Source organism: Canis lupus, chromosome 9 (genome assembly GCF_011100685.1).
Source record: "Canis lupus familiaris isolate Mischka breed German Shepherd chromosome 9, alternate assembly UU_Cfam_GSD_1.0, whole genome shotgun sequence".
NCBI lineage: Eukaryota > Metazoa > Chordata > Mammalia > Carnivora > Canidae > Canis > Canis lupus.
In genome coordinates, this window is record NC_049230.1 from 34,633,114 (window position 1) to 34,660,864 (window position 27,751).

The 27,751-nt window shown below is 35.3% G+C and overlaps 1 protein-coding gene across 5 annotated transcripts in view; it reads left to right on the forward strand.

Annotated features, from left to right (window-relative positions):
* Positions 1–27,751, forward strand: part of MED13 (mediator complex subunit 13) — a 102,696-nt gene that overhangs the window by 28,640 nt on the left and 46,305 nt on the right. For all 5 annotated transcript variants that reach the window (XR_005364612.1, XR_005364613.1, XM_038547957.1 and 2 more), the window contains exons 4-9: positions 2,496–2,641; positions 3,480–3,677; positions 5,171–5,365; positions 5,925–6,087; positions 6,276–6,386; positions 17,853–18,536. Coding sequence is in view for 3 of the 5 variants with exons in the window: in XM_038547957.1 (XP_038403885.1) it covers positions 2,496–2,641; positions 3,480–3,677; positions 5,171–5,365; positions 5,925–6,087; positions 6,276–6,386; positions 17,853–18,536 (1,497 nt within the window). In the remaining 2 variants the exon portion in view is untranslated. The remainder of the gene's footprint in view (positions 1–2,495; positions 2,642–3,479; positions 3,678–5,170; positions 5,366–5,924; positions 6,088–6,275; positions 6,387–17,852; positions 18,537–27,751) is intronic.

Consider the following 27,751-nt stretch of genomic DNA (forward strand, 5'->3'; position numbering starts at 1 on the left):
AATCTTGTCTCTCGGTGATTATTTTAGATTTTACTTTTATACCAAAGCAGATGTCTGTAGGCTTTGTAATTACTCAGCCAATAGTTGTTCCAGTAGGATTAGCCTTTCAATCAGATGATTAACAACCTTAAGATATTTAGTAAATAATTTAATTAATTTTATTTCCTATTTAAAACTATTTGGCTTTATCAGTTATGTTTCAGGTAAGGCTAGGGGGAAATAACCATTGGCTAAGTGCAATGTGGTATCTGGAGTTGGATCCTGAAACAGAAAAATGGCTAAATGGAAAATTTAGTGAATTCCAAATAAAGACTGGAATTAATGTACCAGTGTTAGTTACTTATTTGACAAATGTAGCATGGTTGTAAGATATTTAACTTCAGGGGAAACTGGGTAAAGAGTATATAGGAACTCTCTATGATACCTGTGCAACTTTTCTGTAAATTTCAAGTTATTCCAAAAGTATATTTTTTGTTTTGTCTTGTATTAAAGCAAGAAAGGCTACTGGGGTTGGGAAAGATATAGTAATCATTGATTATAGAATTCATAATTTTTTAAAGATTTATTTATTTGAGAGAGAGAGCACTGAGGGAGAGGGAGAGTGAGAGGGAGAAGCAGACTCCCCGCTGAGCCAATGGCCCCATGCAGGGCTCGATCCCAGGACCCAGAGATCATGACTAGAGCTGATGGCAGATGCTTAACTGACTAAGCCACCCAGGCACCCAATAGCTTATAATTTTTAAAAATTTAAAAGTAATATGATTTAAGCAGTACAGAATATTATGGATTTTGAAAGCCTGAGAGATTCCTGTTTAATGGCTTTAGTCCCATTCCCTAGAAGAAATCAGGTTTAGTTTTCTATCATTTGTGTTTTAACTTTTTTGCTTACTACTTCTGGTGGTTACTGCCATAATTACAGATGCTTATACCTCCTAGACCTTGATTAACCAACTTTAGACAGTATCTCCTGATTCTTTACCATGAAGGATAAAATTGGCTTTATTAGTGATAATATTGTCAGTTTTTCTTTTGGTTATCTTTTTAACTTGAGTGATGTGCTTAAATTTCAGTTAATTGGTTGATCTATCAACTTCTGACAATCTGTTGGCTCCCTGATACATGTATTTAAAATGAAGAAATTCTCAGTTCTGTACTACTCTTCATCTCTTTTTCGCCTTTTGTTTTCCCACTTTTGTTAGCTTTAGTATTACTTTTACTATAACTTAATTTATTGTGCCCTTGTTTTGTCCAGAAATAATTTGAGAGGGCTTATAGATAGATGCAACAGGTTTTTAGTTTATTAATGGTTATATTCTAAAGAACTGGTTCTTTGGGACTCCTGGGTGGCTTAGGTTGAGCATCTGCCCACCTTTGGCTCAGGTCATTTTTCTGGGGTCCTTGGATCGAGCCCCACATCAGGTTCCCCACAGGGAGCCTACTTCTCCCTCTGCCTGTCTTTCCCTCACTGTGTGTCTCTCGTGAATAAATAAATAAAATCTTAAAAAAAGGAGCTGGTTCTTTAAGACATTCTTAAATGTGTGGAGAAAAAAATAGATTCTTCTTAGTGTACAATCTCCTCTTCTGAGCCATTTGACCTTTCTATGTTTTATCTTAAGGATCCTTATGCTTTCCTCTTGGGAACTTTTATTTTCCCAGTCGTATCTAAATTTCATAAGATATTCTGCTTTGCATATAACTTTGATTCTAGGATGCCTCCAATTGTAAGATCTATCATTGCTTTAAAATAAGTTACCATTGGGGGTGAGAGGAGGGCAGTACATTAAATGCTTGACTGGATGAGGCCCAATATTAGAAACAGTAAATGAGAAAATACAGTTGTATTTAATTTCTTAATTATAAGGGAAAATAAACATAAAAATTAGGTCATCCTTAATTCTATTGCACACCTAGATTCTTTTACTCAATTTTTTGAGATTCTACTATTTTGGTAGCCTACCCTTTCCATTAAACTCATTTCCCCTTTACCTTTAAGTATTTTGGTGGCTGTGCTATAAGCATATGTGTGGGTGTGCCTAACTTGTTTACTGGTTCCTCTATTTGCAACTTTTTGTACTATAAATAGTGCTGTGAAGAACATTTCTTAAAACTAAATCTTTGCGGGCAGCCTCCGTGGTGCAGCGGTTTGGCACCGCCTGCAGCCTGGGGTGTGATCCTGGGGACCCAGGAACCAGTCCCACATCGAGCTCCCTGCGTGGAGCCTGCTTCTCCCTCTGTCTGTGTCTCTGCCCCTCTCTCTCTGTGTCTATGAATAAATAAATAAAATCTTAAAAAAAAAAAAAAAGTTTAGCTTTAAAAAAAAAAAAAAACTAAATCTTTGCTTATATCTGAATTTTTTTTCCTTCAAATGACGAAGTAGAATTTCTGGGTTAAAGAGAAATGTGCATTTTTGTAGCATAACTGCTTAGTAAAAGCAAGTTAACTTCTATTTTGGCTATTAATCATCACTAAAATAGAACTTTTTTCTTTTTTATTAGTGAACACTTGTCCTGCTCTTTCACGTTTTTCTTGCATGGAGACAGCAATGTTTGTACCAGTGTGGAAATTAACCAACATCAACCTGTATACCTTCTTAGTGAAGAGCATATCACCCTTGCTCAACAGTCTAATAGCCCATTTCAAGGTAGATTATTTTATTGGCTTACATATTTGATCTCTTATTCCAAGAAAACTGTTACTGCAATTGGTAATTTGAAATTTTAGTATTAATGAGATTTCCCCTGATCTTTAACCTAATGATGATTCTGATGTAATTTATTTTCTTTTCCCCTATTAGAGTTTTAACTCCATGAAATAAGTTTTGTAATACAAATACTATTTTAGAAGATTTTTGTACATGAATAACAGCATATTTTCAAGTGCTCTTTTAAATAGCATTTAGCAGATATATGTATGTTTCTGTTTTCAAGGTCATCTTTTGTGTCTGGTCATATAAATAATGCCATTTTTAACATTGGTACACAGGGACTTTGATATTTATACAAGATTGCTGATTTGTTTTTAAAGACTGACAGTGTGTTCTTGTTTAATTCTAACCCTAGTATTTGCTTTTTAAAAATTTACATGGAGGTACATAGTAAAAGTACTTAGATTTACACACACACACACGCACACACACACACACACACACACAGAGTATTTCCTCAAATTGCTTCTTACTGGAAATCAAGAGAAGTTGAAGGATATATGTACAATTCCAACTTGTGTTGAAGTTCTAACCATGTGAGATTTTTGTGGACAAAATTTTAAGATTTTTTTTCAAAATTTTAAGATTTTATAATAAATTCAGTATTGTGCTTTATCTTCACAGTAATGAAGTATGATAAATTGATTTTTCTCTGGAATGACTGAGGTTTCCTTTCCATTTTAGATTGCATAATTATTTGTCAAACTATTCAGTGTATTCCTATCTGGTGTACCAGTCTTTAATTACTTACTTGATGTCTCTTCTGGGTTTCTAGTAATCTTAAGCCCATTTGGACTAAATGGCACTCTCACAGGACAAGCATTCAAGATGTCTGATTCAGCTACCAAAAAATTGATTGGTGAATGGAAACAATTCTATCCTATCTCATCTTGCTTAAAGGAGATGTCTGAAGAAAAACAGGAAGATATGGATTGGGAAGATGATTCTTTAGCTGCAGTAGAAGTTCTTGTTGGTATGGATTCTGAGTATTAATGCTAAGGGGAAAATGTGTGACTGTTTATTAGATTTTGCTGAATAATAAACAATTCTAATACCTTAGAGGCTTTCAACATTAAACATTTATTTCTTTATTTTTTCCTCGCATTACTTAAGGGCTGCAGCTTGGTTGTGGTTTGGCTCCTTGTATCTTCTCATTCTGCAACATAGGTTCAATGAGTACTCACTATCTGGGACATGCTGTTCTTATAAGAACAGAGGAATAATAAGGACTGAGTGTGACTATGTAAGTGTATTTGAAGCTTCTGCTAGGATATGATGTATATTACATCTGCTTGTACTCTATTAGACAAAACTAGTCCCTTTGCGATGCCAAAGTCATTGGGGCAAGGAAATATATTCATCTAGAGGTAAGCATGCTAAAGGTGGGGAGAAGATAACTATGAATGAGTAACATTTGGAAGCTGGAAAGTTGACAATCGTATTATGTGGTATTTAAAAATTTGGTAAAACTGTTGCTTCTGATAACTTCTAAAAGGTAGAAAATGCACCTAAAGAACTTGTGGCTTTGATCTGCTCTGCCTAGGTCAGCTCTTTTTATATTGGCTCTTCTCTATGTGTCTTCTCATTCAGGGACCCAGATTAATAAGGTAAACTGTATTTGGAACATTGCTAATCTTGAGGGAAAGGACAAAAATAAGAGACTGCACTGACCTTGCAAGCACATTTAAATTAATGCTCCTGTTGGGTCTGGTGTATTTCATATGCAGATCACACAGCCAAGCCTAACAATGGAGTGAATACATATACTCTATGTTAGATGAGGGAAGTATGGAGAATGTATAATTGAGCAGATAATTAGGATTAGAATCTACAACAGTATTTAATGGAATCATATGGCAACGTTTTTATATATATATATATATATATATATATATATATATATATATATATATGAAAATAGCCTTATTCAGGTATTTTTTTTTAATAAAAAAATACCAGTATTGAATTTCAGTAAATGCATTACTACTAGGATAGCTATGACAAGACCAGAAACAAAACACAAACATATATTAGGCTTTCATAAAAAGAGACCTATAAAGAAGAAGCAGAAAATGGTCTGTAATTCTAGTGCCCAGCTTACCTTTGTTATACTTAAAAATTTTTTAAAAGCAATACACACTATAGTTTGTCAAATTTACAAATAAAGATTTAAAAGTAATACACACTCTTGGTTAGAAAATCCAAAAATGAAAGGAGAAAGCCGCTTACTTCTAAGTCTCTTACTGAAGGCAACCACTAAAGGTATTAACAGCTTCTCGTGGTTTCTTCCAGAAAAATCTATGCCAAAAGGAGCATATATTTCTAAAAACTCATTAAATATATTTTCATTTTCTTTAAATAAATATAATCATATGCACTTTTCCATTACAGTACTTTTGAGTGAAACTAAACCCACTATAATCACAATGGTAATTTATTTTCTTGTCCATTATTTTTTCCTTTCAGCTGGTGTCCGAATGATCTACCCAGCATGCTTTGTTCTAGTCCCTCAGTCAGACATTCCTACTCCTAGCTCTGTAGGATCCTCTCACTGTTCAGCTTCTTGCTTGGGTGTCCACCAAGTGCCTGCTTCCACAAGAGATCCTGCTATGTCTTCGGTTACCCTTACACCACCTACGTCTCCTGAGGAAGTCCAAACAGGTATATTAATATTTTTTCTAGCACTAGTTGTAAGTCTGTTATTTTGAATATATCAGCACTTTAAAAAGAACTATTTTGAAGTAATTTCAGTTTCCATATACAATACAAAGAACTCGCTCATCCAGATTTCCAACTGTTGGAACCATTTGTTCCATCACCCTCTTTCGATGTATACATTCATTATCACTGGTCTTTTTCTGAACCATTTTGAGAACATGCTGCAGACATAATGCCCCATTACACCCAAGTACTCAGTGTATTTCCCAAACTTGAGAACACTCTCCTATATAACTATATTTTAATCCTCCAGATCAAGAAGTCAGCATTACTATAACACTATGATCAAGTTTACATCATCTGTTTGGATTTTTTGCTTTCTGTATTTTAAATATAGTAACATGCCTTTTACCTCAAAATGTATGGATGGATACCAGATAGCTGTGGAGTACATTGTGTAATTAACAAGCAAAAGACATAAAAACATATCCCATGCCCAAATAATGTTACTTTAAATGTACTTTTATTCTCCTATAGCCTATTCTTTTTTGTTTGTTTTCAGTTGATCCTCAGTCTGCCCAGAAGTGGGTCAAATTTTCTTCAGTATCTGATGGCTTCAGCTCTGATAGTACTAGCCACCATGGTGGGAAAATACCCAGAAAATTAGCAAATCATGTGGTGGATAGAGTTTGGCAAGAATGCAATATGAACAGGGCACAGAACAAGTACGTGTTTTCGTTTTCAGGTTTAAAATATTGCATGTTGGTAGTTACTTGTACATAGGAGATAAAGTATAAAGAGTCATTTGTATGACTTTTAAAAACTGATTTTTTTAAACTTCAGTTTTAATGATTAATTCATAGTTGTAGAACACCTTATAAATTCTAAAGAATTTTATGATTTCAAATCTTAGGAGGAAATATTCAGCATCATCAGGTGGTCTATCTGAAGAAGAGATACCTGATAAAGTAGCATCCTGGGATTTTGTTGAAGCCACACAAAGAACAAATTGCAGCTGTTTGAGGTAGTTTTGTTTGTTTGTTTGTTTGTTTGTTTTTTCCCAGTTGATTGATGTCTATGTGTGTGTGGTAGCTTCTTATGCTGTTGAATACTTAATGGCTCACTTTGAGCTAGCTTACCTAAATACAGTGTGTGAGGGTTTTTTTCAAAAGAAAATTTGAGGGAAAAAAATTAAGTGACTTGGAGCTGATAATAGAAATACATACAAATATATGCCATAGTCCTTACACAGTTATCAGCTGAACTGTGAAGGCTTGGTTTTACAGTTAAATAAAATGAATCTTATACTGGATTATAGTATATAGTATCTATAAGGTAAAAGCACACAAGTCTCTTGAGAAAAGAGTTTATAGATGGGACTGTGCCTGAGAAATTTCTCCTAGAAAAGGTGATATATGTAATATGCTAGATGAAAATTTCTACAGTCTTTTTTTTTTTAGGATTTTATTTATTTACTCATGAGAGACACAGAGAAAGGGGCAGAGGCATAGGCAGAGGGAGAAGCAGGCTCCCTGTGCGGAGCCTGATGGGGGACTCAATCCCAGGACCCCGGGATCACAACCTGAGCCAAAGGCAGATGCTCAACCACTGAGCCACCCAGGTGCCCCTCTGCAGTCCTTTTTAGAGTAAATATGGTATTAGGTTTTGTGCAGCAATTTATTATTATAACATCCTTCTGGGAAAACTGTATGTAAAATACTGAAATAAGATTCAGAAAGTATGATCCTACAATAGATTGAAGCTGCACTGTAAAAATACAAGCTTTCTAACAGACTGAATTACTTAAAAGATTGGTATAATGGATGAACTTGGAATTCTTTCAGCAGTTGTATTTCTATATTGGAGACTTGGTTATCAGAGATTGGTTATTAGAGGCATTCAGATTATATTGCCTAGAGGTTATTAAATCATACACTTTTGCAATCTTGTAAACAAGTAATGGCACTGACATCCCATAAGAGAAGTTATGAGCTAATAGTTGGCTACTCTTTTGTTACAGATGTGAGTGAAAGTGTGTTAGAGTGCAAGAATGGAGTGCTTGTGTGTTAGGGCCAGGTTTTTTTTTTTTTTTTTTTTTTTTACATTGGCTTAGTTTGATTGAATTCAGTGACAGACTCTCAAGTGTTCGGTTTGTTTTTCCATAGGTTAAGTGTACTTACATAGATTCTTTGGATTAGAGACTGTATAATTTTTTTAAAGTCTAACAACTGTGTTAAAAACTTGTCTCTGTTGCTGACAGATTGGAATAAAAATTTGGATAGATTAGCTCTTGTTTAATAGTTGAGAATAGTTAAACATCATAGCTACTCGGGCTGGGGTTGGTGGGGGAGGGACCCAAACCTTATTTTGAAATGTAGAACTCCATGACATTATTTGTCTGAGACCAGAGATCAGTAGCTATGATATTGGCCAAATTTGGCTCACTGCCTGTTTTCATATGGCCTGTGAGATGAAAATTACTTAAATTTTTAATTAGAAAAAATTGAAGAAGAGTATTCTGTGACATGTGAAACTTACATAAAATTCAAATTTTAATGTCCATAAAGATTTATTGGAACAGAGCCACATCTGTTTATTTACATGTCAACTATGGCTGCTTTCACAGAGTTGAGTAGTTGGGACACAGACTATATGGCCTCCAGAGCCTAAAGTATTTACCATCTGGTCCTTTACAGAAATTTTCCAGTTCCTAGTCTAAGACCAGTAGAATGCTTAAATGAAATTAGGCTTTTCTTTCCATATATTGGCATTTTTATCAAGCAGCTCTTTTTTAGTTCCTAACCTAGAATCTTGCTTTATTCTTTTAGCAGTTTCGAGTATATTTGTTTAAAATGGTTTTAGAGGGGATGCCTCGGTGGCTTAGATGGTCAAGTGTCTGCCTTTGGCTCAGGTCATGATCCCAGGGTTCTGGGATTGAGTCCCACATCTGGCTCCCTGCTTAGTGGGGAGCCTGCTTTTCCCTTTACCTGCCACTCATCCTGCTTGTGCTTGCTTTCTATCTCTCTCTCTCTGATAGATTAATTAATTAATTAATTAATAAAAACTTTAAAAAATGGTTCAGAGGAAGACACTCAAAATGCATATGGATTGGTAAACAAATTTAAGTTTAAATTCTTGGTTCTAAGCTGAACTTTTATTTTTCAAAATTTACTGTATCTCATATTTCCAGAAATTCCTCCCAGATATAGAGAAATTTGATATAATGAAATTTTGTATAATCTCTATGTGTGACTTATTTTGGTAGATTTGCTCCTCTAGGAAATATGTTTATAATCATTTACGTTTTCTGCCCCACTATTGCATTTTGTGCTTCTAATTCCTCTTCCACTTCCCTCAAATTAGGTTCTCTTATTTAATTCTTACATGAGGCTTAAAATAGATGTTAAGCCATCATGTGTGAGTATTATCTTGCTGCCATAGAAGATAGGAAGTAGAGCATATATTGATAACTTGACTGTGCTAGTCAGCCAATTTGCTATCATATCTATCCCTGCCTTTTCCCTATTCTGTTCTGTATTGCAGAGGACTACATTTCCTAGGTTCTTTTGCTTTCCTTTCTACATGTGTTTGTTGTGTTTTTCCTCCTCCAGCTTTATTGAGATATAACTAACTAATAAATAGCATTATGTAAGTTTAAAGTATACAACATGGTGATCTGTCTAGTCCTATTTGCTTTCTGGTTTGGCTATGGGAGGCAATAATAGAAGATTGGTTAATGAGATGAGGAAAGAAGCCAGGGCATTTCCCCACCCCTTTTTTGAGCTAATTCCATCAGCAGTTCTGCGTCTCATTTGTGGCCCCTTCTTCTGTGGTCCCACTATGATTCTAACTAAACACTTCTCAGGATGGTTCTAACACCATCCCAAGCTTCATTGATGATGATACTATTTCATCTTAACAGTCCTTATAGTTCTAGAAGTCATTATTAGTAGTCTGTAAGTTGCCTCACTTTCCTGTGTTTGTTTGTTTGTGTTTTTTTTGTAGTGGATTCTCTATGGTAGATTTCCTCTGTGTGAGACAGGGCTGGACCCTGACTATTGTGTGTTAATTTCTTGTAGAAATCGATTTGAAAAATATTACATAAACAATTATATAAACAATCTGCATGAATATATAATGTATGATTTGAAGAAATTTAGATTATACAAATAGAGCTGAAGTTACCCTTGACCACTGTCAGTCTCTTTTCAAATGCTACTACCTTTCCCTAGAATTGACTACTTGTCAATTATTATCTTTCCACAGTTTTTCTATGATATTATTTTTAAAAACTTCTTGTTATTCTACTAAATGGAAGTACCATAGTATATTTAATCATTCTGGGTTTGATGGACAAATAGGTTGTTTCCAGAAGTTTTTTGTTTGTGTTTACTTTTAAAAAAAATAACACGTTTATGACTATCAATTATTTATTAGATTTTTTTGAACACTTATTCTATGATAGATGTCCTAGGCTCCAATACACTAGTGAATAAGGCTCCTGCTGTTATGAACCCTGTACACTAATGGGGTAGGTAATTATTTTAAAGAATTTTTAATCTTTTAAATTAATTTATTTTTAATCTTTTTAGATATTGAGAGTGATGAGTGCTAGGAAAGAAAATAATTCGGTGGGTGATGTGGTACAGAATTGTGGGAGAGGGGGCTGTTTAAATACTTCTGAATTCAAAAAGATCCTATTTTACTCCCATTTTCTAAATATGGGAGTGCTGGGTGTTTTGGTGCTTTCACTGATCTGAGAACAGTCCTCAAAATTATCTTTTTGCTTTTAGAGTAAGTGAAAAGACTAAAATTGTTTTAATTGGCATTTTTTAGTTATTAACGAGATTAATATTGCATTTGCATGTATTGAAATTAAGCTTTAGTCTGATAGAGTGTTCTTAAGAAAATTAGCACTTAGCAAGCTAAACAGAAAGTGATACAATAAATATCAAATGTTAACACTAAAATATTAGGAACTTTAATCAGTAGGAAAAAAAAATCTAAGGGGATCATTCTGTTGGATTTTACTTTAAGAACACAACTTCTTTTTTAGGACAATACTCCAAATTGGTTGAGTTCTATTATGAAATTCAGTTGCTTTATCTTAAAGAAGACTAGCTTTTTATTTTTTTAAGATGTAGTTATTTTTAGAGAGCGAGGTATGGGGTCAGGGAGAAGAGGGAAAGAGAGAGAGAATCTTGAGCAGACTCCCTCGTTGAATGGGAAGCCCGATGCGGCTTGATCTCACAACCTCAAGATCATGACCTGAGCTAAAACCAAAAGTTGGATGCTCAACCGACTGAGCCACCCAGGGCACCCCTAAAGTAGACTAGCTTTAAGGAAAGTGTCCACATAGACAAAAAGGGCTTTGTTTTAATGTTAATGAAATTTTAGAGAGCCACTGCTATTAGTATATGTCCTAAATTAATAGTTTCTTACCCTTATTAAAGGGTAAATGGATCTATGGCTGTGTACTTTTCATATCCCTTATATACTTGGAATATAACCTAATAGTTTCCCTTAGATCATTGGAGATATTATCTCTCCTTAGTGTCTTGCATAACTTAAGTCTTAACTTTTGGTCTCATCACTCATTTACACTCTTAAAAATTATTGAGTACCCCAAGGTGCTTTTATTTGTGTGGGTTAGTTACATCTATTTATGTCTATTTTAGTGGAATTTGAAAGTTCTGTTTAATTTATTAAAAAATACCAATAAACTCAGTACATACCAACATGAATAAAATACTTTAATAGAAATCACCTATATTTTCCAAAGTAAATAAAAATTAGAAGGATGGCATTGTTGTAGAGTTTTGCAGCTCTCTTCAGTGGTTGAGCTTAATAGCAGATATCTGGATCCTCATCTGTTTCTGCAACCAATCTTGTGTATATTGTCTTAGTTGAAGTATGTAAAGAAAATCCAGCCTCACATAGCTATAGCTATGCAGTTGGGAAAGGGGCAGAGTATTTTAAATACCTTTTTCAGGTAATTGTGAATATACTTTGATACTACACCAAAATTTGACAAATGGTAGTGTCTTAAAGTGTAATCTAAAGTCTTAATGGGGGACACCGGGGTGGTGCCTCTTCAGCTCAGGGCATGATCCCGGGATCCAGGATCGAGTCCCACATTGGGCCGTTGCAGAGAGCCTGCTTCTCCCTCTGCCTGTGTCTCTGCCTCTCTCTCTGTGTGTCTCTCATGAATAAATAAATAAAATCTTAAAAAAGTCTTAATGTGTGATCTGAAACCATGTTAATCAAATTCTTGTACTTCATAATAACTGAATGGATCTTTTACTTATGCATGATTTTATAACATCATTCATCATTTGGAAAATACAAAGTCACTGCATTATGTGGATCCTTTGAATGTTGACACATTTTGTTATGTGGTATAAAAAATGCATTCATTAATATCACTGATGATCTCATCAGAAAAATCTTTTTAATATTGGGAAGTTGTGAACCTTATTGTTGCAGATAGTTTCCAAATTTTAATTCTTGCTTAAAAGCTTATATTTAATTATTTGTTCTTCCTTAAAGTGACTAATTTTTTAAATGAAGATAGTGTTCCATAAAAATATGGCTAGATTAGCTTGCAGCTCAATAAGGACTTTCCTTTAAATCAGCCATTGTTTTTATTATGTGGCAGAAATGCTTTATGTGTATTTCCTGTTTCTTTTTTTTAAAGGATGTTTTTGTTTTTTAAATAAACTCTACACACAAAGTGAGGCTTGAACTCATGGCCCCAAGATCAAGTCGCATGCTCTACCAGCTGAGTCAGCTAGATGCTTTTCCTAATTCTTTATATAGAATATATATGCAAAGACTGAAATTAAATAAAAATTACTCACTTTTAGTGTCTTTTGAAGGATATTCTCGAGTGAATCTGGCTTTAAAGAAAAATTGAGTGTGTAGTGATAACATAGTATACTACTAATAGTACCACTGCCTTAATTCATGTTTTGTTACCAGCAATTTTACTATCCTTTGCTTTTATAACATCATTATAAATACCAACATAATGAAAAGGACAAATAATGTCTTGATGCTATTATGATAATGGTTTGAGCCCTATACAACCCCTGAAAGAGTCTATGGGCCATACTTTGAGGACTTCTTTAGTAGATGCTAAAATGTTTGAATTAAATGAATAAAAACTGTCATGATATCTAATTATTCCTACTTTTTGTTTTTCCCTGTTTTTTTCTTTGCTTTCCTTCCCCTTGCCTGTTGTTATTGTTGACTATTGTCCTTTTTTACTTCTTCAGCTAGCCTAGAAGTTACATACTCTTGATTCTTTTGTAAATTGAATCAAACATTGATGCATTTGTTTTCTGTAAAGTCTAAAGGTAATCTTTATGTCTTTGTTTTCTTTATGGAATAGACAAGGGCCTTTGGACACTTTAATTTTGCTCCAGTTATTTTCTGTGTTACTATTTTTTTATGTTTCAGTTCTACCTTGTTTTGTTGTGAAAAATTTCAGACATACAGAAAAGAAAGTTGGATAGTGCATTCTTAGATAGCAGCCATCTATATTACATTTGCTTCATCTAGACTTCCTCTCTTACTGAATATTTGTAAAAATTTGAATGTTTTATTGACTTTGATTCATCTAAAATTATTATTTTGACCTATCAGTATAAAGTATTAATGAGATGCGTGGGGCCCTTTGTTTCATGTCTTCAAAATCTGGTGTATGTTTTATACTTGTAGCACATCTCAATTTGGACTAAACATATTTTGAGTTTTCAGTAGCCACATACGACTCTGGATACCATTGTTGGACAGCACAACTTTCTTTCTTTCTTTCTTTCTTTCTTTCTTTCTTTCTTTCTTTCTTTCTTTCTTTCTTTCTTTCACAGCACAACTTTAGAAATAGAACTACGACTAATGACTGGAAGATACAGAAAAGGGAAGTTTCTCTTCAACATAAATTATTATTATTTTTTAAAGATTGTATTTATTTATTCATGAGAGACACACAGAGGAGAGGCAGAGACATAGGCAGAGGGAGAAGCAGACTCCATGCAGGAAGCCCGATGTGGGACTCGATCCTGGGACTTGGATCATGACCTGAGCCAAAGGCAGACGCTCAACTGTTGAGCCACCCAGGTGTCCCAATATAAATTATTTTTTAACAGGGTGCATGGTTGGCTGAGTTTGAGGACTGTGGGACTCTTGATATCAGGGTTGTTAGTTTGAGCATACTGGGGATAGATTATTTAAAATTAAAAAAATTTAAAATTTATTTTTTAACAACTAGGGCTATTTAACAGTGAGTATTATAAGGTAATGTGAGCCTTGTCATTGAAAATATTCAAAGACAGGATGATCAGAGAAGAGATTATTCCTACATTGGAATATACTACTTGTTTTTTAATGATCAATTTTTTTATTAAAAGTTTTTGAATGCTATTTGAATAATTCAAATAATGCACATGAAATAAAATTAAAAACTGAATTCCCTAATATATGTATTTAGATCTGCCTGCTTTCTTTCATACAAATGGAATCATGTTATGTATACTGTTCTGCAACTTGCTTATTTTGATAAACAGTAATCATGAGTATTTTTTTATGTAGTGTGTATAGATCCCATTCTATTTTTAAGTTTATACTACTACATAATACTATGAAGATTTAACATTTTATGAGGGTGTTGCCTATGCTGCACTCTTCCTGAAGATTTTTATTTTATTTTAAAATTTTATTTATTTATTCATGAGAGAGAGAGAGACATAGGCAGAGGGAGGGAGTAGGCTTCATGAAGGAAGCCTAATGTGGGACTCGATCCCAGGACCCCAGGATTAGGCCCCGAGCCAAAGGCAGATGCTCAACCACTAAGCTACCCAGGCATCCCATTGCTGAAGATTTTTAAAGCAAGTCTTTTTTTTTTTTTTTTTTTTTGAAGATTTTATTTATTTATTCACGGGAGACACAAAGACATAGGCAGAGGGAGAAGCAGGTTCCATGCAGGGACTCCAGGATCATGTCCTGAGCCGAAGGCAGATGCTCAACCACTCAGCCACCCAGGTGTCCCTAAAGCAAGTCTTAATATCGTTTCAGTCCTTCAGTATGCAACTTGAATATTTTAATTTTGTTAATTATTAATATTTTATTATTTTCTTACATAACTATGATTCCATTATCACACCTAAGAAGAAGAAGAATATTTTCTTAGTGTCATCTCCTCCCCTCTACAGATTTGTCTCATAAATGTCTTTTTGTTTTTTTTTTGTTTTGTTTTTTTTTTTTTTTTTTTCATAAATGTCTTTTTGTAGTTGGTTGGCTTGACAAGGATCTGGATAAGGCCTATACATATGATTATTAAGTCTTCTCTCTCTTGTAATTGCCTACTCCATTTTTATGACATTGCCTCTGTTGGAGAAACTGCGTCAGTTGTCCTGTGGAATGTTCCACATTCTGGGTTTCTCAATTTGTCATATATTATAACTTGTTCTTTTAGTGTCATTTAATTTCTTCCTTTATCCTTTGCGTTTCTGTAAAAGTTAGTTCTAGAGCTGTGCTGTCCAGTTCCAGCTATGTTAATCACCAGTGGCTAAAGTATTTGGATTTATTTATTATTATTTTTTAAAGTTTTTATTTACTTATTCATGAGAGACGCACAGAAGAGAGAGAGAGAGAGAGGCACAGACACAGGCAGAGGGAGACTCAGGCTCCATGCAGGGAGCCTGACATGGGACTCCATCCCAGGTCTCCATGATCAGGCCCTGGGCTGAAAGCAGCACTAAACCACTGAGCCACCCGAGCTGCCCAAGTATTTGGATTTAAATACACTTAAAAATTCAGTTTCTCAATTGAACTAGCCACATATCAGGTCTTCAGTAGCCACTTACAGAACATTTCTGTCATTACAGAAAATTTTGTTGGACAGTACTATCTAGAGGCTTAATGCATTCACGTTCAATTTTTACAATTTTATTTTTGTCATTTTTGAGAGAGAGCACACACATGTGTGAGCTGTAGGTGGGAGCAGAGGGAGAGAGAATCTTAAGCTGGCTCCACACCCAACATGCAGAGCCAGACACTAGGCTTGATCTCAGGACCCTGAGATCATTACCTGAGCTGAAATCGAGAGTCGGACGTTTAACCATCTGAACCACTGACGTGCCCCTCAGGTTCAATATTTTTGATGAGACTACTTCATGAGTGGGCTGTGTTGCTTTGTATTATGTTATATCAGAAAGCACAGGTCAGGGATCCCTGGGTGGCGCAGCGGTTTGGCGCCTGCCTTTGGCCCAGGGCGCGATCCTGGAGACCCGGGATCGAATCCCACGTCGGGCTCCCGGTGCATGGAGCCTGCTTCTCCCTCTGCCTGTGTCTCTGCCTCTCTCTCTCTCTGTGTGTGTGACTATCATAAATAAATAAAAATTAAAAAAATATATTAAAAAAAAAAAAGAAAGCACAGGTCAGATTGTTCCACTTTTAATAATTGGTTAGATTGTTCCACTTTTAATAATTGGTTGAGATTGAGGTGATGAGCCTGACCCCTCATTTAAAATTTACAATGATTAAAGACAGTTTTTTGGGCAGCCCTGGTGGCGCAGCGGTTTAGTGCTGCCTGCAACCCACGGTGTGATCCTGGAGACCCGGGATTGAGTCCCGCGTCAGGCTCCCTGCATGGAGCCTGCTTCTTCCTCTGCCTGTGTCTCTGCCTCTCTCTCTCTATGAATAAATAAATAAATCTTAAAAAAAAAAGACAATTTTTCTTCTTTCTTTGAAACCTCTGATCTCTTTTTCTTATTACATTGGCTAAAACTTTGAATAAAGAGATGCTTGGGTGGCTTAGTTAAACATCCAACTCTTTGTTTCAGCTCCTCAGGTGGTGATCTCGAGGTCATGGGATTAAGTCTTGTATTGGGCTCTGTGCACGGTGTGGGCTCTACTTCAGATTCTCTCTCCTCCTCCCTCCTACTCCCACTCCCACTGCCACTCATTCTCTCTCAAGTAAATTAAAAAAAAACTTTCAAAAAATTATTGAATATAAATGTTGACTTAATATTTTTGCTTTGTTCCCAGTTTTAGGGATGAATTATTCAGTCTGTTATCATTAAATAGGATATTAGCTGTAGTTTTTCATAGATGTCCTTTATCAGATTAAGTTTTAGTCCTTGCATTTTGAGTCTTTTTTACAATGAATTATCTGTTTAATTTTGCCAGATGTTTTTCTGTACTTAAGGAGATAAATTTTTTTTTTTTTTACTTAAGGAGATAATTATATGGTTTTATTATATTACTGTGGTAAATAATATTGATTTCTATTGGATGTTATGCCGTACATTCCCGGTACAACTCTCATTTAGTCATGATGTATTATCCTTTTATATATTATTGGGTTGCTGATATTTTATATCTGTATTCTTGAGGGATATTGTTCTGTGATTTTCTTTTCTTATAATATCTTTGCTTTTGTTATCAGGTTAATGGTGGATATTTCCTGTGTCTTTTTGAGATAATTCCAGTTTTATTTGATAACTTTCATGCTTTCCCCCCCACCCCGTACATACGTCTGAGACTCTGTACAGAAGGATGTTCAGCATGTTTCCTGAGTAGACAGGGTTCTTCAAAGAAGTACATACAATTGCTTTATCATACTCTTTGTGGTTATCTCTTATATAACAAGACCATTAATAAAGTAAATTTTAAAAGAAAACTTAAAAAATCTAATGAATACTGAATCCTTCAACTTTGTATTTCTCTACATTTTTTTTTGCCTAGTTTCTTAGTTTAAAAAAATGTTATATACATCACTGTCAGTTCAGTTTATTTCAAGGTGCACAGTATTTTTACTACACTTAAAGAAATCTTAAACTCTGAACAAAAATTACTAGGTTTTTAGGTGTATAATTTTAAGTTTTTTGGTTTCAAATTTGCTTCACATTATGAGGAACATGATTCTTTTAAGCATTTTCCTTTGCTTTTCCAGTTAGCTGATTCTTTGTAATGGTAAGCATTAGGAGAAGGAAGGTACTGACTGTGTAGGGCCCATCAGTCAGTTGCAATGCTATCCAGAATGATTTAACTTTTTTTCTGTAGGGTAAGTTTTCTAGCTGGTTGCTATAAAATTGTAGATGTTTATTGAGCTCAGCCAAGGCTTTTATTTATAACAATTATTCTGAAATAGGTATATTCATAAATGAATGAATTTCAGCTCTTTCTCTACTTCTTTATCTTAAAATAGATAGAATTTTATCTCTGTATTTATTCAGATACTAAAATATTTAGGTTACTTAAGGTAAGCCATCTTGGTTATCTGATCACATAGCTACTAAATGAGCAGAAGAGAATTGGCTTTTATGAATCTTTTTGCAATTCTTCATTTTAGGTTACTGAACAAAGTATTTTTTTCCATGTAAATTCAAACTACATAAAAAAAAACACATGAAATGTCTAAGTGAATTGTGTGCTTTGATATAATAATGATACTGTGAACATTAAACCTTTTCTTTTAATTTTTCAGGCACAAAAGTCTCAAACCAAGAAATCCTGGACAACAAGGACAGGCACCATCTTTAAGTCAGCAACAACAAGTACTTCCTAAGCACAAGACCAATGAAAAACAAGAAAAGAGTGAAAAACCCCAGAAACGCCCCTTGACTCCTTTTCACCATCGTGTATCTGTTAGTGATGATGTTGGCATGGATACAGATTCAGCTAGCCAAAGACTTGTGATCTCCGCCCCAGACAGTCAAGTGAGATTTTCAAACATCCGAACTAATGATGTAGCAAAGACTCCTCAGATGCATGGCACCGAAATGGCAAATTCACCTCAACCACCCCCACTTAGTCCTCATCCATGTGACGTGGTTGATGAAGGAGTGACTAAAACACCTTCAACTCCTCAAAGTCAACATTTTTATCAAATGCCAACACCAGATCCCCTGGTTCCTTCTAAACCAATGGAAGATAGGATAGACAGTTTATCCCAGTCTTTTCCAGCTCAATTCCAGGAAGCTGTAGAACCTACAGTATATGTTGGTACAGCAGTAAACTTGGAAGAAGATGAAGCTAATATAGCCTGGAAGTATTACAAAGTCCCAAAGAAAAAAGATGTAGAGTTTTTACCACCTCAGCTTCCAAGTGATAAATTCAAGGATGATCCAGTTGGACCTTTTGGACAGGAAAGTGTAACTTCAGTTACAGAGTATGTATTTTTTTAATAGTCACTACTTATAATTTAAGAGTAGAAATGATGTAAGTTCTTGATACTAGAACTCCAGAATTAGTTTTGGAGTAGGATTTAGAATAATCCTTTAAATATTAGTTTTTCATAGTTTTTTTACTGTGTTTTTTTTTTTTTCCCTCAGGGAACCTATTTATTGTGAAATATTAGTCACAGAAAAAAGTGGAGAAAATAATATCGTTTATCAACCAACTTAAGGATTTTGCATATAATTAGAACTTCTGTGTACTATTTTTCTTCCTCCGTTTTTCTTTCCTCTGTCCTAAATTTGGTATTTATATCCTTTCTATAAATGTTTTTATACACGTACCTCAGTCAATTCATTTTGATTGCTCTATAGTATTTCTTTGTTATGAATATACATAATTTATTTACTTTTGAAAAGATGGACATGTTGGGGTATTTTTCATTTTTTTTCTGGTTACATAGGATATAGCCATGAACTTTTTTGTACACCTTTCCTCGTGTATTTGTGTAAGATTTCCCTAGGTAATAATCTAAAAGTGGAATTGCTGGGCCATTGGTATGTCCATATTCAGTATTAAGGGTTGTTGCCAAGTTGGCTTTCCACCTATACCAGTTTAAACCCTCATCGACCAGCAGTGTATGAGAATAGTTTTTTCTTCAGTGTTTGGTATTACAAGACTTTTAATTTGGCTAATTTTCTGTGTGCTGAAGGGCATCTTACTGTCTTAATTCATGTTTTCGAGATTTGTAGCAAGATCAAGCATCACTTAAAATGTCATTGAACATTTAGATTTCCTCTATATAAATAGATATCCTTTATTCCATTTTTCTTTTCCTTTTTTCCCCCAATTCTTTGCACGTTCTTGCTATTAATCTTATATTAGTTATATGTGCCACAGATATCTTCCGCCTTTTTATGGTTTGCCTTTGTGACATACTTTATGTGGTAAGCTCTTTGGGTCTCTCTTTACTATGTTATTCTGATAACATTTATATTCTGTCCCATAAGCCTTTTGCATTTTTAGCTATAGACTTTTCTAAAAGGTGAAAGTCACCCAACAAAACACCATTATAGTCATTAAAAGTATCTTCGTACCATTTCAAGACCAAGTAGTATGCAAAGATTGTATTTCTTCTGTATTACCCTGTTAGCAAAAGTATTGAGTCTTTTTTTTTTTTTTTTAAGATTTTATTTGTTTATTCATGCGACACAACGGAGAGAGGCACAGGCACAGGCAGAGGGAGATGGAGAAGCAGGCGTGCCATGCAGGGAGCCTGACATGGGACTTAATCCTGGGTCTCTAGGATTGCACCCTGGGCTGAAGGCGGCACTAAACTGCTGAGTCTTTTCTTTAGCTTAGAATTTAAAAATTTACAAGAATATGTGCAGATATAGTAATCTTTTGTTCAGTCCTTATATTGGGCATTTGCGGACAGCTGGCTCAGTTTGAAGTCTTTTTTTTTTTTTTTTTTTTTTTTTTCGTTTTTTTTTTCCCCCCTGTGTCTTGCTGCTGGGAAGTTCTCTTCTTGTATAATATCTGCATTTTTTTTTCCTCATTCACTGTGGAACCTCTGTAATTCACGTGTTGAGCTTCTGTATTTTCTGTCATTTTCCATTTGTTTTTTTCCTTTATATTCTAAGAGGATTTCTCAGATTTCTTCTAGGCCTTTCTTGAAGTCTTAAAATTTATTGCTCATGTTTTATTTCTGACTTTTTTTAAAAAGTTCATCCTCTTCTTGTTTAATGTTCTATATTTCTTTTTTTTTTAAGATTTTATTTATTTATTCATGCTAGGCAGAGACACAGGCAGAGGGACAAGCAGGCTCCATGCAGGAAGCCCAATATGAGACTCGATCCCAGGACTTGGGGATCAGGCCCTGAGTCAAAGATAAGACACCCAACCGCTGAGCCACCCAGGCGTCCCAACTTTTTTGTCTTTAGAATTACTTTATTTTCATCTTTTTACTATCCTGCCTCTCATCACTTTTTTTTTTTTTTTTTTTAATGATAGTCACACAGAAAGAGAGAGAGAGAGGCAGAAACATAGGCAGAGGGAGAAGCAGGCCCCATGCACTGGGAGCCCGATGTGGGATTCGATCCCGGGTCTCCAGGATCGCACCCTGGGCCAAAGACAGGCACCAAACCGCTGCACCACCCGGGGATCCCTCTCATCACTTTTTTAAATAATTATTTCTTTATAAACTTTTTTTTTTTTTTTTATTGAGAGGAAGAGAGGGGCAGAGAGAAACTTAAGCAGGCCCTATGCCCAGCTCAAAGCCCAGTGGTGGTGGTGAGGGAGATGCTCACAATTCTGAGATCATGACCTGAGGTGAAATGAAGAGATGCTTACTTGACTGAGCCACCCAGGTGCTCCTCTTCACACACATTTTATTTCATTTATTTTTAAAGGTTTTATTTATTCATGAGAGACACAGAGAGAGAGGAAGAGACATAGGCAAAGGGAGAAGCAGGCTTCACGCAGGGAGCCCGATGTGACACTTGATCCCAGGACCCAAGGATCACGACCTGAGCTGAAGGCAGACAGACGCTCAACTGCTGAGCCACTCAGGCATCTCTCTTCATACACATTTTAGAATAAAGGAAGGAATAGGGGAGCTGATTGGCAGGCCTTAGTAAATAATTTAGTTATTATCAGTTCTGTGTACTGTTTTATGATAACAGTGTTGGGAATGATTTGGAGGAGAGGCCTGGTGCCTAAATTCCAGAATGAAGAGGATGTCAAGTCTTGGGTCTTTACCAGGTAGCTTGTTCATTTTTCTTAGAAAAGAAACCCTTTTTTTCCCTTCCATTTTCAGCTTTTATTTTCAATTCTGTTTAAAGATACAGGTCCAGATTTTCTCTTATTTTAGGGGGGCAGTTTGTTTATATAGGTTGCCTGTAGTCCCCTCTTGCATATTCTATCTAAGCTATGTGCTTTCTCTCCTCTATTTTCATTGATTTCGAGCTTCCCTGAGACTAAGCAAAATTAAAATGTCTGACCCATTTGTAGCCTCTCTTATTTTCTCTACTGTTAAAGACATATTTTCTTTTAATATTCCTTATTATTTTAGTAAACAAAACTGAGTGCCTTACTTATCTAGCTCTTTGAATCTTAAAAGTATTTTAATTTTTTTTTAAGATTTTAATTTAATTTAATTTATTTATTTGAGAGAGAGCACAAGCAGCAGGGAGAGGGAGAGGAAGAAGCAGACTCCCTGCTGATCGGAGAGCCAGATGAGGGACTCCATCCCAAGACCCTAGGATCATAGGATCTGAGCCTATGGGGTAGGCGCTTAACCAACTGGGCCACCCAGGCGCCCCGTCTTGTTTTGTTTTAATTAAAACTAATTTGGATATGAAATTTAGGAACTTCAGGATACCCTTAGGATCATGGAAGAAAACTAGCTTGTTTAATAACTAGTCAGGGGGGTCTCTTGAAAGCAAATTTAGGAACTTCAGGATACCCTTAGGATCATGGAAGAAAACTAGCTTATTTAATAACTAGTCAGGGGGGTCTCTTGAAAGCAAATGATTCTTAGAAATAAGTCTTAAAAGATCTTAGTCTTATTTGTGCTGAATATAATATAAACGTCCAACTCTTGTCTGAAACTACTGTTGGTTTCCTTGTTTCCATATCTCTCTGCATATATTCTCTACACAGTAGAGTGATCATTGTTAAACATTGTTACTCATTTGCTTAAAACTCTTTAGTAGTTTCCCTTTACGTTTAGAATAAATTCCAAACTCTTGGGATACCTGGGTGGCTCAGTGGTTGAGCATCTGCCTTTGTTGTTTTGTTTTTGTTTTTAAAGATTTTATTTATTTATTCATGAGACAGACAGACACACACACACACACACACACACACACACACACAAACAGAGAGAGAAGCAGGCTCCATGCAGGGAGCCTAATGTGGGACTTGATTCCGGGTCTCCAGGATCAGGCCCTGGACTAAAGGCGGCGCTAAACTGCTGAGCCACCCAGGCTGCCCACGCATCTGCCTTTGGCTCAGGTTGTGATTCCGGGGTGCTGGGATTGAGTCCTGCATCAGGCTCCCTGCCGGCAGCCTGCTTCTTCCTCTGCCTGTGTTTTAGTCTCTCTCTTGGTCTCTCATGAATAAATAAAATCTTTAAAAAAAAAAAAAAAATCCAAACTCTCTTTCCTCATCTGTAAGATTCTGCCCAGTTCCTACCTAGCTCCTTACTCTTACCTACTACTCCTATGTGCTTCCTGACTTAATGACTTCAGCTTTCTTGCTCTCCCTTTAGAAAGCCAAGCTCATTCCTAATGGCCTTTAGAATTGTATTACAGGTGGGGAAACAGCTGGCTCCTTATTATTCAGCTGTGCTGAAAAGTTACCTTCTCTGGAAGTATTTTCTTGACTCTTTTATCTTAAACTATGGCTTTTCTTCACTCCCTAGATCACTACCTATCTTGTACACTGCTTTCATTTTTTTCCTTTATATATAACATCTGAAACTACATGATGTATTTGTTAATTATCTTTCCCGTATTAAAATGTAAGCTGTATGAGAGCAAGGACTCTCCGTCTTGTTTATTGCTGCATTCCTCCAGTATATACCCCCTCTCCCGAAAAATTCTAGACCCATAGTAGACATTCAGCAAATGTTTGGATAAATGAAACAATAGTATGGCCCTATGATTTTAGAACTTGTTTCCTTTCTAGATGATATTTTCTTACCTAATGTATATAAAATGTAGCATTTTGAATATATTTAGTTTTACAAACTTAAAGGGTAAGTTTTTATGGGCATATCATATTCATAAGAACCAAAAATCCTAGCCATAACTTTAAATAACTATATTAGCTGCTTCTGTGCATGAATATCTATAAGTGAAATGAAATGAAGATCTCTTAGAAGTTAATGCAGTTTAACTTTAGAATCTTTTCTGAAATTATTTGACGTTTTCCTCATTCAAGAAGAATGAGAAGAAAGAAGCGTAATGTAGAACGGTAACGTGCAGAGTAGAATGGTGCTGGGTCATGACTATGTAAGTTAGGGAAATAACATGCTTCTGTCTGTTCCTGGTCATCCTTTTTTCCTCTTCATAAAAAGAAAAGACTGAATAAAAAGTTTTTTTTTTTTTTTAAATTCTGTGTCTCATGTGAGTATTGTTTTGGTTACATCAGTTACCAAAATGGGTATTGTCTCACAATTTACTTTTAGATAGAATCCTTTTTATTACTATTGTAGATTAGACTATGGAAAAATATCACTTCAGCTGCTTAGCTACTTGAAATATGAACTAAAACATTTATGGAATATAATTGTTCTATATTTGATAGGTTACAAGTTTTTTGGTTTTATGTTTTAATTATCTGGATGATTCTTTTCCTTTTGTAGTTAACTGTTCTGTGGCAAAAGTTCTCAATTGGGGCAGTTTCTTACTCCTTTACTCATACTTTCCAGGTGACATTTGACAGTGTTAGAGACAGTTTAGATGATCATAATTGGGAGTGTGCCACTATTTGGTAGGTAGAGGCCAGGGATGAAATGTCCTACAATATATATAGGACAGTCCTTAACAACAGAGCCCAAAATGTTAATAGTGTTGGGGTGCTTTAATATCATGAATCACTTTTAACGGAAATTTGAACTCTAGAATAAATTATTAAAATAGGCCAAACCTGTTTACTGATTAGTTTTACTAGGGAGATGCCCCATACTATTATTCAGTAAAATACTTGGCATGGGCCTTGATGTTTGCATTATGCTAAAGCAAAAGTTTTGTTTTTTTTATTTCATATGTTAAAAGGATCTTGTTTGGGGATCCCTGGGTGGCGCAGCGGTTTAGTGCCTGCCTTTGGCCCAGGGCGCGATCCTGGAGACCCAGGATCGAATCCCACGTCGGGCTCCCGGTGCATGGAGCCTGCTTCTCCCTCTGCCTGTGTCTCTGCCTCTCTCTCTCTCTCTCTCTCTCTCTCTCTCTTTCTCTGAGTATCATAAATAAATAAAAATTAAAAAAAAAAAAAGGATCTTGTTTGGATAGCTTAGTAATTCAGGTCCTGCTATTAATGTTACTTGATTTAACAATAATGTCATGAGGATCATCAGATATCCCATCATTAAAATAAATTCTATGAATTAATGTTCTCTCTTGGTGGCATTTAAACAACCTTTCTAAATTCTTTATAGAAGCATTGTATAGCTTTAAAGATATCATATGATCTTTTCTAGTCATAGAATAATCCATTCAGAAGTCTAGATTGTTTTATATATAAATAAGTTTCTGAGTTATTACCTAGACATTGTTATTTCTAATCTTTTTCCATAGTTGAGTTTTGTATTTATTTAGTATTCATTCATTCATTCATTCATGAGACACAGAAAGAGAGGGGCAGACATAGGCAGAAGGAGAAGCAAGCTCCATGAAGGGAGCCCAATGCAGGACTCGATCTTGGGACTTGATCCCAGGACCCTGGGACCACGCCCTGAGCCAAAGGCAGACCCTCAACTGCTGAGCCACTCAAGTGTCTCCATAGTTGAGTTTTGAAAGTTTATTTATTTATTTAATAAATAATTTATTGGTGTTGAATTTGCCAACATACAGAATAACCCCCAGTGCTCATCCTGTCAGGTGCCCCCCTCAGTGCCCGTCACCCATTCACCCCTACCCCCTGCCCTCTTCCCCTTCCACCACCCCTAGTTCATTTCCCAGAGTTAGGAGTCTTTATGTTTTGTCTCCCTTTCTGATATGAAAGTGTATTTAAATATATGACAGTTAATTAGGGGGCTGTTGTAACCTCTAAATTATTTCATCCTTAGGAACATTATCTTTTTTTTTTAATTTTTAAAAATTTATTTATTCATGAGAGACCCACAGAGAGGCAGAGACATAAGCAGAGGGAGAAGCAGGCTCCATGGAGGAAGCCCGATGTGAGACTTGTTCTAGGGACTCCGGGATCACGCCCTGAGTCAAAGGCAGATGCTCAACTCCTGAGCCACCCAGGCATCCCCATTATCTTTCTTTTTAAATTCATATTCCTCAAAGATATATTTTATCATTTTGAATAAAACTGAAGTTTCTCTACTCTAGTATGCAAGATGCTGTAAGGCACTGTCAGTATAAAATAAATTTGCTCCTGGCCCTAAATGAAATTGTAATCTAATGGAAAATAAAATTCAATTCTCTGATAGAAGTACATATAAAATATGTTAGGGATGGAGAACCAGAGTGAAGAAGAGTTTAATTCCCATTCATGAAGATCCAGAAGTTTATATACTTGGGTAAGGATAGATTCCCAGATGTTGCTTAGTAGTTTGGTATGTCATGATAAGAAATTAGACCTGAAAGGTGGAGTAGGGCTATATAATGGAGTAGCAAAATATTGTTTATAAGCTTATATATTATCCTTGAGATGATAGGGGCACTGTTGCTAGTTTTTTTGAGGAAGATAAAAACAGGGTTTTGGAAAATAAGCATTTTATAAATATTAATCAAGTAGCATTATTGAAAGATTGTTTGGAATGAAGAGATATATATATTTATGAAAGGACATTAGTTTGGACATCAAGAATAGCTCAGGTATAAGGTGATTGAAGGCCCAAGGAAAATTAGAAAGAGATTGTTAGGGATGTGTGGAATTTTTTTTTTTTTTTTTTAGATTTTTATTTATTCATGAGAGAGACTGAGAGACCGAGAGAGAGAGAGAAAGAGAGAGGCCGAGACATAGGCAGAGGGAGAGCCTGGCTCTCTGTTGGGAGCCTGCTGCAGGACTCAATCCCAGGACTCCAGGATCACAACCTGAGCTGAAGGCAGGCAGTCAACCACTGAGCCACCCAGGCGTCCCAGGAATGTGTGGCTTTTGTGGGTGTAGAGTAGACTGAAGAGCTGTAAAGGAATGGTAAAGTAGAGGAGTAACAGGAGAGTTAAAGACCATATTTATTTTATGAGGGAAAGAGGAGGAAAAACAGATTTGAACACTTCTACCTTTTTATTTACTTTAGACTAAATCTTAAGCTTAATTTCTAGGATTTTTTTTTAAAGTTAAAGAAATGTTAATCCTTTGTTATCTTGAAGGAGAAGGATTGGGAAATTTAAATGTTTCAGCTATGCCTTGGTGTACAATATGGCTTAACTATGTGCTTGTAATACATATACATTATAAATTAGTGAATTCAGTTTTATAAGTCTGCTTAAAGGTTCAATCAGGCAGTTGTCAAGTGTCTGAAACTTAGGAGAGGAAACTTCTGTTAACCCAGTGGGAATAATGTATAATGCAAAGAGCAACAAGAATGTATCAGTATAAAAAGAACTTTTAAAATGAAAGTTGACTTTTACCAGGTGTATGCCATTTTAGAAAGCGAGGAAGGAGAAATTTGGACATTTATTTATGTTAAGTGAAAACTCAATTTCCATTTGGTATAAATAAAGTTTTCCATTGATTGCTATTTATGGGTGCCACTGTGCTTCCATAATAGGTGGATAAACAAAAGAAAGCAATACTTAGTTTAATTAATTCTAGGTAATATTGTCATATCTTGTCTGGAAGAATTTTTATTGAATAAAACTTGAAAGCATGTGCTACTCTAAGCTATGTTAAATTCTCTACAAAAATATTTTAGGAGGGGTGGTTCAGTTGGCTAAGTGTCCAACTCTTGATTTTTGCTTAGTTCATGACCTCTCAGGGTGGTGAGATCAAGCCCCTCATTGGGCTCTGTGTCAGTCTGTTTGAGATTCTCTTCCTTTCACACTCCCCCTTCCCAGCTCACATGCACAGGCATTCTCTCTCTCTCTCAAATAAATTACAGTTGATGAGTAATAAAAAAGTAATTTCAGTTTTCTTTGGGGTTTGCAAAGCTTCCTGTACATGGCTGTACCTAGTCCTCTTCCAGTTTGTATTTAGCTTTTTATCTTATTGAAACTATCTCTGTAGTTAACCATTTGGCTATATGTGAAAGTTTCTTTTAGAAAAGGAGAGGTGTTATTTCTGTTTCATAAAAGTACATGTATACTAAATAATTGGAGAGTGATGAAATAACTTTGAGTTTTTAATCCAGCATCTTTTAAAAATCACAGTTTTTTCTATTATGATTTTTAAATATAGATGGATGTGTAATGTAAATTATATTTTAAAATTTGTTGTGACTTGATACTCTTGATATTATTAACTACATTTAAATTCTTTGCATATCCCAATGTCTGTGAGAATCATTCAATAAAATAACAAGTTGTCTTTAGG